This window comes from Halictus rubicundus, chromosome 11 (genome assembly GCF_050948215.1).
Source record: "Halictus rubicundus isolate RS-2024b chromosome 11, iyHalRubi1_principal, whole genome shotgun sequence".
NCBI lineage: Eukaryota > Metazoa > Arthropoda > Insecta > Hymenoptera > Halictidae > Halictus > Halictus rubicundus.
In genome coordinates this window covers 15,523,173-15,542,167 of record NC_135159.1, presented here as the reverse complement: position 1 = coordinate 15,542,167, position 18,995 = coordinate 15,523,173, and the positions used below count along the sequence as shown (strand labels likewise).

Genomic DNA, 18,995 nt, shown 5'->3' with positions numbered 1-18,995 from the left:
TCTCAGGACTAGCAAACGGGGGGGGGGGGGGAAGCTTTGTTTCCGCGCGTGCCGCCCCGTTTCCACGGCCGGAACGATCGCTCGCGATCCTCTCTGCCCTCTTGTTGCCCTTATTCCGGGAGCTTCTTAATGGCGGCGCCGCTCGTAACAGCTGGAACCGCCGGAAAACGTCTTGAATAGACTGCGTCGTTTCGACGACTTTCAATTGTTCGCCTCACTGCTAACAAGCGAGCCCCTCACCTTGTCTCTTCGTAATTCGAGCATTAACGCGTTCACTGCTATATTTATAGCGAACTGTGCCCCTGTTCCATCCACTTAGCCGGGAAAGTGTATTCAAAGTGATTAACCAATTTTTCTTTTCTACGTTCAAGGTTCAAGCGCGCTCAAAGCATTTTCCATGTGTGAAATAGGGAAGCTGGTCAAAGGAGGCCGAAATTATTATAGGTCTGTTTGGAATCCAAAAAGAGTCCGATGGGATTCGGGACCCCCATGAGGATCCAAGCTAGGTCCAGCAGCGTGTATGGAAATTTCATTATACCGTGGAAAATCCGTGGAGGTTTTCCCCCGGTCGCTTTATTTCACGGCGCCGCACCGCGGTTCTCACGACGCTTAAACAGCCGAATTTATGGGAATGATCTCGAGAATTCAAGGACGTGAAATATTATATTTATGGGGAAAGCGAGGGCGGAGGGAAGCGCGTGCATAGTTAACGGCAACGACGGGGAAAATGGCCGCATATTTTCCCACAGCTCGGCCCGGCACCGCGGACCACCGGCGCAGCTAGAGTCACTTCCGGCTCATTAATACCGCTCCACTTAAGTGCTTAAACTATTTTACATATTCATCCGACGCTCATGCCCCTATCAATTTATGAACCGGGCGAGAACACGGTGATTTTTGAAGCGCGAAGGTACAGGAGGACCGCTCTGAATCGTAGAACGGGAACTAATTCGTTCGCATGTCTTGTTTATCGCGACGATAAATTTGAACGGCCGCGGCGAACGTGAGTGAAACGGGACGGGGTTCCCAGTTTATTATGACGATTCATTAATATTACTCACGAGTTACGAATTTATTGCCGGTCTTATTGTCCTGGCAATCTCGGGGGACGGGCGGGGCGGTCTCCATTAATTCACCGCTCCAGTTCGTCCGGTCGTTTCGATTTGTCACGAGCCGGCGGGCTTTCGGCGAGCATCGCCGGACCTGGCCGGCACCTAACCGTTGCCACAGTACTCGGCTCGGCTCGGCTCGGCAAGCGAGATTTTCAGCGGCGTCCTATCACGCACGCCGCTCATTACTCTCTCTCTCTCTCTCTTTCTCTCTCCCCCTGCTCCGTTGAAAATTCATTTCCGCCATCTTGGCCGCCGCTGTTCCGTGATCTTGCCCGTTGTCGGGAAACGCGGAATGACTTTTTAATTGCGCGATCGTTCTACGGTGCGGGAAACGCTCGATTTCACGACATCGACCTTCCACACTCGAATCGCTAACAACCCTCTCGAAATCGAAACGAGAAACCGACGCAACACGCCGCGATAATCGATATTTTGTGTTTTGGAAAATTCGACACCGCCGGGGGTGTCCGATCTCTCAGTCACCCCACTCGTAGCGATAGAAGGTTTAACGCATTTTCTCGAATGGAAAAATCGATTCCTCCGATGGTGCTCGAAGAATTTCCCTGGTTTAATTAATCGAATGAAAGTCTCCGTTCGCAGCGCCGGCGAACATTTTAACGGGTCCGCGGCGCTTCAATTATTCCCGTCGACGACTCTCGTCGGCGGAGAACCGCGAGTATCGAGCAGCGGCGTTTCGAAAAATAAGCTAACGAGCAAAGAAAAGTCGTCGTTAGGAATTACGGTGCCGAGTTCCCGACGGGCAACGAACTTCCGAGGCCCTTGGTTATACATTCTAAGTAATTTTGCAATTCACCGCCGCCTCGCACCACCTGCTGTTACATTATGCTCGACGGCTGTGGTTCCTCTTTGCGAAGATGTCGTTCCATTGGTTGTCAGCTCTTTTCAGTCCTATTTCCTCTGGTTCATTGTCGTGCATCCCTTTTCAAACCATTTAAGTTAATGCGGGACACGCCCACCTTTCATTGAGCCCGCCCACTGGTTGTTGGTCACGCCCACCTTCAACTGGGTCCGCCCATTTTCTACCTACACCCCTAAATTATCCAACCTTATGTTCTGATCATGTACTAGGTCCGCCTACTAACTACTTACCACACCCACCTCAACCGGGAACCGCCCACTGTCAACCACTCCGATATTCGACCGGCTTTCGACAAGTTCCCAGAGCTCCTCAATCTTTCAATAAATCATTTCTCCACCCACCTGACCCCGCCTTCTGTAATTTAGGTCCGCCCATTTTCCACGGGACTTGTGCACCAGCTGGAAAAAATTCCGGGACACCCGGTACGCTTAAAGGGAAGAGTGTGAATGAATTTTCGGTAGGAGGGGCGCAGCGTTTGTTCCACGGAGCTGAAGTTTCTTCGACAAACAAATTTTCCAGCCAGACGGTCCGGAAGGGAAACGCTTGGAGATGCCGGCTTCGATTCTCGTTTTCCCCAGGCCTAGTGTCCGCGAACCTGTTGCCGGCTGGCTACGGTTGCAGTCGTCGGTCCGGGGCTAAAAAGTGGAAGCGGAAACGCGTGACTAGTTACACGGAGAGAGAGAGAGAGAGAGAGAGAGAGAGAGAGAGAGAGAGAGAGGCTGTTGTTCGGAGTTCCGCGCGTTCTCGGCGGCGCTCGGAAACTTCTGCTTCCGTGGAAAGCGTGCGACCTCGATTTCCTCGGCGCGCCGGTTAACTTTCGATTAATTAGCCTTCCCCGTTGGTGATAATTAACGCCGTTGGTCGATCGATCAACGCCCCCTCTGCACATTCGCCTGCAGCCCACATTTTCTCGCGTTCCCGTTTTCGATCGGCGCGCAGCCTGTGCCTGGTCCGAAACCAGCTATAGCAACGTCGGAACGCATCCGTCTGACAGGCTGGGATCACAGTCCGGCAAAGAGAGGCGAGGGTTAAGTTGATGAATCGACCCGGTCAACTTTGATTGCTCAAAGATTACTTTGCGCGACTCGTCCGCCAGTTTAATGAAACGAGAGCCCTGGTCTCTTTCCCACCCCCTTTTTGGAGGCAAATTGCCGTCGGGACTGGCCAAGTACAGCTCCGAGCCGGGCTTAATTCAAACATAGCGAGCCCCGAATTCGATTGCAACAGCCTGTACCGAATAATTCCGTGTCCTTTTCCAACCAGCAGAACTCCAGCACTTTGTCAAAGGATTACCGGCGATGGTCGATTTTAAATTTCGGTCATTGAATTCCCTAATTTTCCACGCCTGGACAAGCAAGATCGTTCCGCGAACCCACCGGACCCGATTAAACCGGACGCAAATGAGCCGTGTCCCATTGTCTTTTTCCGAACGATTACAGGACACGCCCCCTCGCCTCTTCGCCCTGCCTATCGCCACGGTTAATGAAACCGGTGGCACAGACGGTTATACGCGTGTACCCCGGGCGGATAGGCCGCAATTAACTCCTCGGCTACACGATACCACGCACCGTTGTGGTTCGAGGCTTTAATCAAACATCTCGCTCGCATGGAGTGTCTTCGCGGGCGAACACATAATCTTCCGCGTGTAACGTGTTCTTGTCGCGGAAACGTACCGCCCAGGACAGTCGACGCGCGTTCATTTCGTGAATTATGCACGCCGCCACGACAAGGTTCTGCGTCCCTTTTAAATCAAGATTACCATCTCTACCAGGCTTCTTGCCCGGCTGAAACAGGAGCCAGAGTTATTTACCTGTGGATCTCGTTTTAGTCGCATTTTCACTCGCTGTGTGAGCTACATTCGAAATTGGAAGGTGCTACCTCAAGGTGGGTGGGGCCAATTAGAAATGGGTGGGGCCTATTGCGGGTGGGTCTGGCAATTGAGCGGAACCAGCCCAATTGAACGTAGGCAGACATAAATGTAGGTAAACTTATCTGAAAGTAGTCGGAGCCTAGGTTACTGTAGGTGGGTCCAGTCAAATTTGGGCGTGTCTAGTTGTACGTGGGCGTGTCCAGATGCATGTAGACGGGCCTCGCCGAAAATAGGAGGACCCAGTTAAATGTGGGCGTGTCTAGTTGTACGTGGGCGTGTCCAGATGCATGTAGGCGGGCCTCACGGAAAATAGGCGGATCCAGTTAATTGTAGGCGGGTTCAGTTAACAGTGCGCGCGAAGAAAATAGTGGTATACGTAACAGTGAATGAGGTTCGTATGAATATTGACTCAGGTCAATCTGTAGCTCGTTTGCTGGCATATATCAACCTGTGTCAGTTGAAAAAATGACCCGATCCGCCCACTATTAAACTGGAAAAACAGCGTGGCTGTTTCACAGGAATAAATCTTTATTCACGACCCCTATATTCGGTCCAATTAACGATCCCCGTTGCGTAACGTCGCCAGTTCGTTAAGAATATTCATGAGGCGAGAAGATTGGCCGGCACAGCGCACCAATCGAGGAAATCTTCTTGCCTCCGGCGTCGATACTCGGCTGGCAGCGTCCGGGACGATTATCGCGAAGCAGCGCGCCGCGTCGCGTCGTTCCATTTACACGAAAACACGAGCAATAATCGGCGCGTATCGAACCGGACCGGACTCCGCGAGGCGCCGTGATAAATGGAGCTTGATTGTGCCACGAATTTTACCGGACTCTGGAAACTCACGGGCGCAGTTTGTTGTTTAAACACCGGTGAAATATGGAGAGCGGACCCCCGATACTGTTCTTCTTTTATTAAAAAATTCCTTGGTGCCTCGGCTCCGCGTATAACTGCGCCGGAGATCTATCGGACCGCTTGTTTGTTTATTTTGGCCACCGGTAATATTATAACCGCAGCATTTCAGAACCGCCAGAATATTTTCTGGTCGTTGGAGATTTTTTCCCGGGCGGAGGAAAATTTCATCCCTTGAAAAATAGTGCTCGGAAATATAAATGCGGTGGGAAAAAAATAATGACAACGTTGACGCGAGCCTGCAGTCGCGGAATAAAAAATCCCCCGTGCATTTTTCGGCGAAAGATCATCTAATGCGACGCCTTTCATTCGAACTGCAATAAAACGGGGCACGAAAAAACGTACGGCAATCTTTCTGGCGGAGCGGAAACTTCAATTTACAAATCCCAGGTGGTTCGGTTTCCCCAAAAAATTTTTCCGCTGCAAATTTTTACATTTTTAATCACCACAGAATGCAAAAACTTTTTCCATAAAAATACCTCGCTCGACCCTTTGAAATAAGCGTAGGTAGAATTTCGTCAATCTTCAATTTCGAACGTTTTCACACATTGGGCGTGTTGATGATGACAAATACGATTTCCCATTGACGAGATCATGTATTTTGTTGCAGTACACGGACTGGGAGCAAGTGAACAACGGCTATATCTATCAGAAGATGATCGCGGACGTGGTTGGCGACTACTTCTTCATCTGCCCGTCGATACACTTCGCCCAGCTGTTCGCCGACCGCGGAATGAAAGTGTACTACTACTTCTTCACCCAGGTGAGCGTGTGCACAGGCAAGACAGAGACGGAGGAGACCTCTTTCATTTTTTTTTCTTCTTCTATGGGTCACGTGTGCGGGTCGCGAGGCACGGCGTCACGTGAAACACGGGGCGGTCCGATCGATAGACGGCCATTATATTATAGTCGCGGCGCAGCTTGACATTTCCGGGGGACGCGACACGACAGTCACGTGGCGAAATGGGAATGATAACGCGACCCGCGGCTCGTGATCCTTTCGCTCGATTTAAGCCGGCCCCCTTATCGCCGACCGCCGGGAATCGACTTCCAGACGAATCTATTATTCAACCGAAGAGAAAGATCATCGATTTCCCAGGGAAATGCAAACACGAAGGGCTCCCGGGCTCAATGGGTCGGCTGATTCCCGTTCGAGACTTATTTCAAACGAACTGCCACCTTGGACTGCCTATACAGACGCGGCACAGCCCCCGCTGAAAAATTTCTCACCCTGCAAACGACGGGGGAAGAACAATTTTAATAATGCACGGGACTCGATACAACCCTGAATGATCCAATCCTAGTCGATATTTTAATCTAAATTATTTTTTTTTTTCGAAAATGCTTTTGTGTCCAAAAGCAGGGTGAATTGTAAAAATGGCCCCACTTCAGCAACTCTTCAAATTTACGTGCCTCTGCGGAACTGAAAACATTTTTTGGCAGATTCAGACAGCAATGGGTTTGAAGAACAAGGTCTTCCCTTCCCAACGAATCCAAAAAAATTGACGTAAGATTTTTTGTTGCCGTTTTACGGCACTTTGAATGAGAAATGCACTGTCTCCAGTTTAGGGTTGGCGATGGAGAGACAAAATGCCAACCAAAAATTGTACAGCCATTTTTTTGGACTCGTTCGAAAGCGCAGACTTCACTCCATATACCCGTAATACTTCAGATCGCGAGAAACATTGTTTGCCTTCCGTTCAAAATTGGGATTTTCAAAATTGACCCTAAAAGCTCTCGAAGAAATTCCAGCGGAGAATGAAACGTTCTCGGGGAAGTCCAGGGGGTATGAAGTGGCTGCGGACGGAGTGGGGTCGAAGGAATCCAGCGAATTTCGAAAATTTCTCAAGTCCCGTCCCTGCTGTTTCACGTTCAATCCCCGGCTCGTCGAGGGTTGATATTTCTGGGCGCTCGTAACGCTCCGCTCGTGCGTTACATAAATTGTGGAACTCTAATGTCCTCTCGAGCTAAAGAGGCGATGAAAGTTCAAGAGTCCTCCGCGAGCTCCACCCCCTCCTCTGGTCCTCGTATATATGTATACATAGACCGCTTTTATAACTTCGGGGAGCATATATATCGGGAGACGTTTCGTGATAAACTCGAGGGAGGTCGTCGAGATCCTGCGTCGGGGCGGCGACGTCCCACAAAAGTGGCTCAACCACGGAAATTGCGGGGGTGTCTCGGTTCTGTCCGCGGTCACTGATACGCGACACGAGCCAACGAGCCCGGGAAATTTCGAAACACAGTCGAATCCTCTGAAGAATTAAAAATTTCGCTGCCTGTCTGACTGGTGGCCGATCTATACTACTTCCCCGAGCTATGCCCGACGGATTATCGACTCGTTCCACTGGCGAGGCTCGTTCTCTCGCACAGAACAGACTCTCTCCCGCGTCGTTGAAACGCCACCGTGTCCAGAATAATAAAAATCGAGAAAAAAATTCGACACCGGGAAGAGCCGCGGTTATGATCCAACCGAGCTTTAGTCAAGCAGAATGGGGAGATATCTCGGAAGCTCCACGTCGATCCCATCCACTCACAGGCCAGCTTTTTTAAGCCCGCCATTAACGGAGAACGGATATTCAGCCGGCGAAGAAATAAATGATAGAGGATCACCACAAAGGGAACGGGGAGCCGAATGAATTTATTTGTGGGATCGATCGACACAGAGACGCCGAAAGCTCGTCAAAGTCCCTTTTGTCGTTCTCGAGCCGTTTCTGCGGAGAACCGTGTGGATTATCTCTTGGTTAAGCCAAGATTTACGTTTCATTATTTTTCTACGCCTTTTTCATATTTTTGTTTACATTCGAAGGTTTCCCTGTAACTCACAAAATTTTTTGGGGACATTAAACCATCGTGGACTTAAAAAGCGAAGCTTTCGCTTTCCAATGACACCAAAAAAAATTATGTACGATTTTTTGTTGCCAGTTTATCGCACCTTGAATGAAAAATGTATCGAATCGAACTGTAGTTATTGCACCGCTGGGCTCATTTGTCATTCAAAGTGTGATAAGACTGCTACAAAAAATCGTAGATCAATTTTTTCGGTGTCATTGGAAAGCGGAGACTTAGCTCTTCAAATCCATGGAAGTCCAGAACTCCCCAAAAAATTTTCAGTTGCACAGAGTACGCTTGAAATTGGCAAAGAATGTCAAAAAATGACCATCTTCACTTTTGGCCCACCGTCGAGTAAAAACATTTTTTTTTGGAAAAAATCAATTCATGCATGCGGAAGCGGAGATTTCACCCTTTAAAATGAGCCAAGGAACATTGCCCTCCGATTTTTTTCATAAAGTTACGGCATAAAAATTGCGCCATTGTGTTACAAACCATTTCTGATTAAACGATTTAATTAAAAGGTGCAATATTGCAGTAATTAGATCAGCAGTCGTACCGTGAAAAATCAAAGGGTCGAGGGTTGAAGGGCTCGGGCAGCCTGAAAACAAAGCCCCGGCGTGTTTCACTTTCGTAGCCACTCGATCTCGGCCGGTTTCACGCGGCATCCCCGAGTAACTGGGACGTGAAACGCGCGTAAGCGGAATACCGAGGCCCAAGTAATTAGCGAAGGAGGTAATTTATCAGGGAGCGGCGGTGGAAGCAAAGGAGGATGTCATTACTCATGCGCGCCGCCCGTAATCTTAATAACGGTTTCGCTCTCCGGTTAAAGCAACCCCCTTAACGCTCGACCTAACCCCCTCCTCCCCTATCCACCCATCGGGACATGTCTTCGGCTCTTCCATGTTCCGTCACGATTCATGTATTCCTTTTCCGGTTCGAGCTGTTAATCTCCTCGCCGATTCCATCATCTTGACGCGTTCTCCCGTGAAATCGACGTAATTGTCTCGGCACGGTCGGATTCCTCCAAGAAAGATGTTCGGAGCTATCTACTTAGATCCTTCAGCCGGCTTAAGGCTAGCTGGGATCCAGGATCAACCCTCGATGACCTAACCTTGGCGACTTTTCGTTGGTGACCCGACTTTTACTCGGCTTTCTGGACCTGACTTGGACCCAATTACATAGCTTGGATCCCCACCTAACTTGGACACAATTACATAGCTTGGATCCCCACCTAATTTGGACCCAATTACATAGCTTGGATCCCCACCTAACTTGGACCCAATTACATAACTTGGTTCCCCACCTAACTTGGACCCAATTTTCCCTAGGCCAGACCTAGCTTGGACATTTTTCCACTGATCCAAGCTTAACCACCCAGGTACGACCGCAGCCTGAAGCTAGTTTTCCTGGCTCCGATGTTGGACTCCAAGCTTTCCAGCTTGTTCAGTGCCAGGGATGCCGAACGTCTTCGTCCCCGAAAGTTTCACGGTGCCGGGAAGAAAAGATTGTCGATCTTCATGAAGCAGAGTGGGATCTTGTTGCACGGCGGATCTCTTAATTAAAAGAAACGAGGCCCGGCTGCCGTTCGCCGATGTCAATTACGTCACCGCCGAGGAAAGGAACTCGTGGCCCGAGACGGGATTAGGTTTAGCACCACTTTCGCGTCTCCTTGATCCCGTTTGTCTTCCTCTTGGCGGCCACTCGTCGTCTACGGATTCGCTTTTTGCTGACGAACGCGACGAGACGAACCGCGTCCACTCTCTTCTCTATCTCTCTCTCTCTCTCTCTCTCTCTCGTTCTCTGACAGTCTTCAGGACCCAGGGCAATTATCGTCCCACTTTGAATTCCCTTAGGAGCGAACACGAAAATCGACTTAGGTCCATTCGACGTCTTGGGCGAGCTACTTAGACCGTCTCTCCACACCGGCCGCGCAAAAAGGAGCGCCGAAAGGCACGCGGATAGAGGGAAGACGGATAAAACGACTCGTCCCGCTTTCTTGTTAATTTTTTAGCACCGGGGAAACGAAGAACCAGAAGAAGAAGAAGAAGAAGAAGAAGAAGGAAGTAGTAGTAGTAGTAGAAGAAGGAAGCGAGCCACTCGAATGTCTCGAAAAAGTTCCGCAACCGAGTGAGGCGAAACGAGTTCAAAGAGGGTAACTGGGTCGGAAACGGGTTAACGCTGAAACCTGGGAACGATCCTCGAGAACACGTGTACCTTGTAGACTTACCGAAGCCACCTCCCAAGCGCCAAACACATTCCCTCCATCAGCTCGCGTTAATTTGAATTTATACCGTGTGCCGAGGATTTTAGAACTCGAGAGGGGACGCGGCTTCCATTGACGTCGCTCGAAAGTACGCTCAATTTGGATCCGGGAACGCTTTGAACCCAGTTTATTATATTCCAGACCTGTGTAACGACGCCTGACCTACCTCTGATGGACCTGGCATCATAGTTCACTTTAGATCCGATGTAACTCCGACTCTGAGGCGCGGGAAAAATAGGAATAGACGTGGGAATGGTTGATCCAAAACTTGAGGACCTAGCTGGTACCCAGACCTAACTTGGACTCGCATACTGATCATAATTCGCCTGACCCTTGACTCAGGGTTAATCATGAAGAATCCAGCTGGGATTTAGGTTCATCCTAGCTCCGTTGTAACCTCAGACCTAACTTGGACTCGGATCGAGTCGCTCCTAGACCTAACACAGACCTCGGAACGTCTGTATTGACTCTGAAAACCTAACTTGGACCTGCCCTAACCCAATCTCCTTTCAGAACTAACTCATATCAATTGTCCAGCGGTCTTCCAGCTTCCCTGTGATCCCGTTGGTCGTATTTTTCCGGGTCGAGTCGATCGGGCCAAGGAAGAATAATGGGTTCGAGAGGCTCTATCCTGGCCTGTTAATTGAATCGGCCGGACGCGGCTTCGACCGCAGGCGGAACGCGCTCCAATTTCTGTAATCGCCGATCCTCGAAATCAACTTTCTCCGCGCGCCGCGCCGCGCCGCGCCGCGCCGGTCGGAAAAATAATTGCTCGGCAGTGAATACAAACTCGGCCGATTCATTAACGAAGTGAATCGCGCGTCCAGCGTGTCGATTGGCCCAAAGGAATTAATGGGAACGAGACGGTTGTAGTCCGCCGCGTAGTTGCAGGCCATCGAATCGTTGAATACAGAACACACCCCCTTCCCCTCTCCACCCCCGTCCCTTCATCATCCACGTCCAACGAGAATCCTTTTACGGTGGTATTCCTCGCGTGTCTTCCGCACGAGATTCATTATCGACCGCGAGCGGATCACGTTGTGCAAACCATCGCGCGAGGGCCATTCATTTTGCGTCGAAAGGATGAATCCAGCTGGCCGAAGACGCCAGTAAAAGAAACGGTTCCCCGAAGATGTTATTTAAATCGGACGTTCGTTTAAGAACGGGGAGAAATTAAAAGATGCATTCAAGAAAATGATCCCCGACTCGAAATGACGGGAACTGGCTCCATTTAGTGGGATTTCGTGTTCCTTTGCAATTTCGGTCGAGCTTGTTTTGTGGCGTGGCTCAGCATCGCGTCGGGCGCTGTTTAAGTAGTATAAGTCAGTGCTTTGTCCGACGGACACGAAACTCTGTTTGTTGGGCTTCGTAATCATTTTCAGAAGAGTCGTAGTAAATTGTAATGATATTTAAAGGGTCTGGGAACGGACAGAGTATGTTGGAAAATGTTGAACAAATTTTTCCCAAGGCTTTTCTTGAAATTAAAGTAACAAAATTAATTTTGGCACGATTAAAAAGTTGGAAAGGACCTACTGACAAGAAATGTGTATTGCTGTCGCAGTTATATTTTACTGATCGAGTGAACCTAGTCACAGGAACACGTTCTCAAAGTCAGACTCTGTCAGTAAGTAGTGTGTATAAATCATTAGTCAGAAGTTGAGAAACTTTAAGGATCACGTTTCTCTAGTGATTCACGAGGAACAATTAGTCATGTGTTTCGCTAATTGGTTACAGGAAGTAGTACAGATGAGTGTCAAGTTAAGCACCGTCTATAAGTAATACGTATAAATAATTTATCAGACTTTAGATACTGTTTAGGCCGACTTCAGTCATTTCTCTGAAAAGTATATGACACATTTTGCTAAATGAATGGACGAGGTGGTATAGATCAACGTCACGTCAGACTCGGAAAGTAGTGCGTATCAATCATTGATCATACACGGAGAAACATTCGCGCGTAGAATTTCCGGAGGTTTTTTCCCCCGTAAATGTTAATGATACCTTGAAGCGTCGGCGGACAAAATTAGCAGGATTTTTCGCAATAACGTCCGGGCGCGGGTAGTAAAATGGCGTGCGTAACAGCGATAATGGTGTGTACCGTAGGAAATCGCCAGGTTAATTAAGAGATACCGGTCGATACACGTTTATTAAGCCGGCATAACGAAATTCCAGGCTTCTATCGAGTTCCGTTGGGCATTATCGATCGTCATATCATTATGCTCGCCTCTGGGCGTCCCTCTGGACGATCCTCGGCAGCCCTCGCCCCACCATCGCCTGCGTTGCCTTTGTAATTTTAAGGATCGTTAAAATTAACGACGTTTACTGAACATGGAAGCCTGTCATAATAGCGCGGAGGCGCGTTCGGAGTTTCCTCTTTCCGCGAGAAACGCTTCTTCGGATGTTCTCAGTGGGACAACCGTACCATTGCGCCGACGGATAACTTCTCTTGCTACACGGATGATTTCAGCTTCCACCGAATTTTTTACGCAAACTTGGCACATACAACAATTCTTTTCAATTTCTAGAACCGTTCTTTGAATCCTCTCCGTTCTAAGAGAGTATTCTGGTTTCCCATTTTTTTCAAAACACACTCTATATAAAAATACATAGCTCATGTAATTTTGCTTATTTTTACTTAAAGAAAACCACGCATGTACTATGAAGACCAATAAATGTGTGTGCAAAATCCTACTGTGAAAGGTTCGATAGTTATTCTGCGAAAAATTTGTATAGAAGCAGTCTCGAAAACCAGAAAACCTCCTGCACGTGCCAGCTGACCTAATTACGTTACCAGCTCTAACAGCGCTATGCAAAATCTAAAGAGGTCTCTCTCTCGATGAAAGTTCCCGAAAAATCCTGCAAGAATCTCGAGCATCAATCCGTTCGAAAGCAGACCATGGTCGAGGTACCAACGGATTTATCGTCCTCAGATTCAATTGACCGCATTCCGACGGAATTAAATAAATTCCCTGGACGTCCGGTGAATGATCGTGCGCCGGGAAGTTTGAAGCTGTGTCTGAAAAAGTTGGATTACCGCCCCCACAATGGCGGAACAAGTTCGCGAACATCCCACCGGGGAAGTTCATGCGAGAGACCGTTAAAGTTCAAACTGCGATTTTTCGCGTGGAACATAAACGGAGGAGAAGCGTCGTTATTTACGGCGCGTGGGCTTTCCATGCTTTTATGGCTTTTATGGGTCGGTCTATCGTTGGGAAGTATCAAGCAAAAACATAAATTAAAAATTTTTTCTGGGCCACGGGCTGTCTGGTAGCAGTTCGGTTCACCCGGAAACAAAAAGGGGACGAAAATTGTGGTCGAAGAGAGTGCGAGTAGAACGTATAACGATACGTCAAACAGTGTCCGTAAGTAGTACAAATCAGCTATTGATCAGGCATTGAGAAACTTCGGGGTTGAAATTTCTCCAGTGATTTCCAAGGAATTAGTAATACGCTCCGCTAATTGACTGCGCGAAGTAGCATGGATCAACGTCAAGTCGGGCAACGTAAGTAGTATGTGTCCGTAATTGATCAGAGTTCGAACAACATCCAAGCCTATGTTTCCCCAGTGATTTCTGTGACAAATGAATGGCATATTTTGCTAATCGAATGGTCGAGGTAGTACAGATCAACGTCGAGTCAGCCTGTAAGTAGTACACATCAATTATTGATCAGACATAGAGAAGGACTAAACAGAGGGTGACTCGTCAATTCTTTCGTGGCCTTTCTAATTCGATCTACCATTCGAAAATATAAATAGAAAAATATCATTACGTCGCAAAAGCTCTACTAAACACAGGTTCACCCTCTAACAAAATTCAATCCCAACAAAAACTGAAATTAAATCTCTGACCGTGTCCAGTTTCGAACTGGGCGAATCGAAATGGGTTTAGGGTAAAATCAACGTCTCGAAACGATTGATTGGTTTCCCCGGGCGGCCTCGGGATCGCGCGGGGACACTCATAACGATGTGATCAAACTTCGCCAATCGTTCGCAAAACCGGCATCAATTTCACGACGCGGCGCGGGTCCAAAACGAAATTAATTCGACGCGCGGCAAACGTGATGCGGTGATCCACTCGCGCGTACCATCGCGATGCTCCGGGAGGGTGGAAGTTAAACAACGCTATCCCCATTCGCAACCCCTCCCCCTCCCCCCGGATGGACGAGAGCGCGATGTGTAACATTAATCCATTTCGCGTCGGAGGCGAATTAAACGGGGAACCAACTTATCCGGGAGTTTCCGAACTGAATTGCATTTCCCCTCGGACACGCCAAGCCGTTCTTAATTCAGCTGCGAATCATTCGATGGAACCCGAAGAAGTTAGAGTCGGATGGTAGTGCCGCAGCGGGGGGGGGGGGGGGTGGGGTGGTTACGCGGGATACCGTTATTAATGTACAAAACGTTCCGGAACGATAACACGAGCGGACGGATGGCAATTTCCACTTGCAAATGCGAACCAACCGCCGACAGGATAAAATTGGCTCGGGGAAACTACTTTGGACGACGCAGAGGAGCTACCTTGGACCTAGACGTTATTGGGTACTCACTTTTGTGGATAAACTAGGCTCCATGTCGCCCGGCTCCGATTTTCCCTCTGGTTTCGAGTCCAACTAATTGGTTCAGCTTCAGCTTTTCCTGCTAGTTTGGTCCCTTTCGGTTATGTCGTCGATTTTATGCTGTAATTCATTAGGTGTACTGTTAGACTTACACGGACATGCATATCTCCTGCACTCAGTTGGGCACCACACGATTAGGTATCGTACTCTCAGTTCCGACTACGTTTGGGTATGTTCAGTTAGATATGGGTGTCACTCAGAAATCTCTTATACTGTTAGGTCCGAGTAAATTTGATTAAGTTTTGGCTAGGTTTGCTCAGGTTTAATTTGGTTTGGGGAGGTTTGGCTTCAGACAGATGTTAGTTCCGATTAGGTTTCGGTATGTGTAGTTAAATATGGGCGTACTGTTAGGTCTGAGTAAATTTGATTAAGTTTTGGCTAGGTTTGCTTAGGTTTAATTTGGTTTGAGGAATCTTTGCAGTCTTTTCTCGGCACAGTTAGCACAACCACGCTATAGATCCCACCTCGACCGTCTGCGTCACGTGTCTAATGAATGTCAACGCGCAAGTTACAAGTCTCAGACTGTGCCACTAGGGACCAACGTTTCTATTACGCATTCCTGACCTCGGGCAACCAGCGGCCATCTCCGTTCCGGCGAGATTCGATGAAATATTTTTACGGATCCTCCTCAATCGGTCTCCATTACGTGGCCTCGACAATTCCGTCCGACCTCGGGCTCGATTCGAGTAAATTAAATCGAGCCTGCTACCCCACTCCGTTCGATCCGGCTCCGACCGTTTCAGGCGTGCCGTCCTTTTTATAACCTCGCCGAGACGTCGTCGCATCGTTGGCTACGTCGGACGGGACGAACCAGCACGGATTTGAGAATACGCGGACCGGGCCGCTGCGCCGGCTGAATCAATAAACGCCTCTGTTGATAATGCGACCTACGCGGGAATGGCGTGGGCCTGCGAATAGAATAAATTCCCCGAAATAAACGGCGTGGGTGGAAACTACCACGGAAAATATCGGAACGAAACGTAAGCGTTGCGTGGGCAGCCAACCATCCCTTTACCCTATTTTCTTCTGCTGTATTTTACATTCTTCTAAAAGTATCATGAAACCGTTCCGAGCCGCCATTATTTCGACTTTAAAACTATTTCGGTTGTCCGCGTGCAAAAGGTTAAACGAGTCTCCCCGAGATAATACACGTCACCCCCCACTCTGTATGCCTCGCGCAAATTCCAGTCTTGAAAACTGCATTTCCGAGCTCCGAGCGACGAAACGAAATGTCTTCGGCCGTCACGGCGATTCGAATTTTAATTAGCCCCGCCCACACCGTTTTATTATTCTCCGGGAGCCTAATTGAATTCCAGCACAAAGGCTGGTCTTAAGGCGATTCGTTTCTCATCGATGAAAGGTCAATGGAAATCGTGAACCCTATTGTCCTCCGTGTTCGGAGACTATGATTCTTCAAGAGGAGGTGGGGGAGAAATCATGATTCTTACATCCCTACTGCCGACTCTGTACAGGGCCGTTGCTCTCGCGCAAAAAATCAACGAGGCAGTCGAGATCCGCCAGCGTCCTCGGACGTATCCGCAAACACGGTGAAAAGTTTGCGCTCGCGTGGCAAACAGCCCGATTTAAATAACGTCGTTACGTCTGCGTGTTTGCTCGCCCGTGTCGCCGGCCACCTGCATCAACAGAAAAGCTGCGGGTAATTTCTAATTTTAATAATTAACGTGAAAATTTACCGGCCTATTTCGCTGCCACCACCCACCCTGGAAATTACATCGACGTAACACGGAACAGAGAAAGGCTAAATTTGTAAATATCACGTAGATGGAGACGTGTAGATACAATTTCTAAAAACAGAAATTCAAATTGCGTTATTCCAGAGGGATTATTCGTTAATTTGTTCTTTTTCGCAGAGTTACGACACGTTGAATTTTCCTTGACTCGCTAACCACCCGATAGATGACGCGTCGCGACATTACCGACGGAGCAGCTGGTTTATCGATCGACCCGCCCCGCGATCGCGGCCATATTGATTTGCCGGCAGGAGTACAGCCGCGTCTGCAAACAAGCGGCGATAATTCTTATCTGCAGAATGCATTTCATCCCCGAGAACCGGATCCCTGTCACCAGATTAAGTCAGAGCCTTAACTGATTCCCCGTCGGAAACATCTGGCCCCGCCTTATTGCGACGGGGGATCGATCGATCGAGGCCATTTTCCTCCCTCCCACCCTCGAGCTTTAAGATCCTTGTCACAGTAATTTTTCGAGAGCCTCGGCTCCGAGCCAGGTGGCCAGGGATTGGAAATTAATCGGAGACGGTCGAGATTCATCCGCACGTGTCTATTACCCCGCGCGACTCGTCGGAAAATTGTGATTACAGGGGAGGAATTTCCCATGGGGTGGGTCTCGCGCCCCGTCAACCGCGCGTCGTTTTCGCCGGTTGAGGAACGTTGACAAGCGTCTGTGTCTTTCCCCGTTGCGGCCGAGTTTCCCGCGGAAATTTCTTAACAAAGGCGAACCTGCTTCGATTTTCGATCGGCCCCGAGGCGGCCTGCAATTTTCCGGCGCTGACCTGACGCTTCGTTGATCCCCAAAGACTCTTTACCCCTTGTACCGACACGACCCCGACCAAACTTTAAGATTTTAAAAAAGAGTGTGAGAGGTCGAACCGCCATTTGCTCGAACAAACCCCACTCCCCGTAAGCCCCTAAATTATCTCGAGTAAATTTGATCGTTTTAATTTTTGATCGACGGTCGGGTGACGTTCGGTTAAGTTTCTTAATAGAGCGATACACCGATCCCGGCGTGGCCAAAGAGACTGTTTCGCAAAAATTCGTCCCGCACGATAAAGCCCATCGGTGTAGATGAATATTGGCAAGCTGTCAGTACTGTTGAACGGTTATTATCAACGTGGTTCCCGTGTCAAAAGCGATCGGCGTGGACGTGCGGGATCAGAGAAAATGTTTGTACGAGCGTTTCATGCAAACCGGTTTAAACCACCCTGTTACAGAGGACGAGCACGAACCTATGGGGCGAGTGGATGGGCGTGATGCACGGGGACGAGGTGGAGTACGTGTTCGGCCATCCCCTAAACACCTCCTTGACCTACAGCGACAAGGAACGAGACCTGTCCCTGAGGATGATACTCTCCTTCTCGAAATTCGCCTACACAGGGTAAGTCCTCCGCTGATGAACAATCTACACAACTCAGTTTAACGTGAAAACTGAACAAAACGCAGCGAAGTAATGTTCAATATTAAATCGTTACGATTATTAAAATTATAAAAGTAGATTTTCAGTGAATTATTTGAATAGATACAGCTGTCAAGGATCAATTAAATTTCTTTGGTGGATGTATTCGTCTTGCGAAATTATCCGAGGTACTGTAACCAAATTTTAAATTAAGTGGAACAGCGTGTCAGGACAGGGAAGACGTCCGCTCGAGGGGACAGTCTGTAAAAATTGCTCTGGATTGTGGGCTGTCGATTCCGCCCCGGTTATTTAATAGCTGGTCCCTCTCGCGGTCGCTTAAAATTGCATTTCATATTCACGTCCGTCCTCGTTTGAGATGTAACTCGGTTGAACGAGGAGCCTCTTCGAGAATTCCTCTTGCCGTGACAAGGGAAGGTCGCACGGGAAAGAAGAGAGAGCGGAGCAACAAATTTGACTTGCATGGGGAGGGAGTCCGGCGCTCGAATCGGCACCTAGAAACGTCGGCCATTATACTGCCCCCTTCGGCTGTCCCCACCTCGCAATTTTTAACCTAAATATCAAACAAATCGTACCAAACCGCGCGTCAATTGCACACACGTTCGATCACTCCGCAATGAACAATATGATTTTCAATCGTTCCAACCTTCTATAAAATAAATTTACCGAATCGTTCGCTGTTCAATTCGATGACCGCCATGTTGGATTTCGCGAAGGACCAAATGTTTCGGTTCAGTAGCTCTTTGGATCACCGCAATTTCATTAAAAAGGACGCGTGAAACGGTCCCCGTCGGCTACGAAAATAGCAACGGCGTTCCATATCAGGCTCCGATAAATAATTCCGCGGGAATAGCTGACGAATCACGCCAGTCAGCCGAGAAGTCGGACAACCGTGTTAATTCGAGAAAGTGGCGCGCTGTATTTGACGACAACAATTAAATATGAACGACACACGTTCCCTCTCGCGGCTTTTCAATCTGGGTTAGTCAGGAATTATTTAACGACGCCGATACAAACAGGCTGGACGACGCCACCAACCGGTGGGCGGTCGTTTGTCGACCGTTATCCTTCTTTTCGCCCCATTTTCAGTCGTTTCGAGTGCCTCGTCCTTCGAATATCGATTAAATTTCCCTCTACGATCCTTTTTCCTTTTTGTTTTTCTTTTTAGCGAGCGTTCAATGTTAATCGTCGTGACCTCCGACCTTTCGCGGATCACCGTTCAAGAGAATCAGAACGATGCTCGTAATCCTTCGAAACGGTGAAATCGTTTTCCACGGGAGACAAGAAAAACACGGGAAACGAATCGACAATGATTAATCGACGAAGGGAAAATTGCCGG

The 18,995-nt window shown here is 48.7% G+C and overlaps 1 protein-coding gene across 1 annotated transcript in view; it reads left to right on the top strand.

Moving 5' to 3' along the window:
- Ache-2 (acetylcholinesterase 2) overlaps nucleotides 1–18,995 on the top strand; it is a 90,785-nt gene that overhangs the window by 67,729 nt on the left and 4,061 nt on the right. The window contains exons 3-4 of the mRNA XM_076796285.1: nucleotides 5,385–5,537; nucleotides 17,457–17,620. Coding sequence (XP_076652400.1) covers nucleotides 5,385–5,537; nucleotides 17,457–17,620 — 317 coding nt within the window. The remainder of the gene's footprint in view (nucleotides 1–5,384; nucleotides 5,538–17,456; nucleotides 17,621–18,995) is intronic.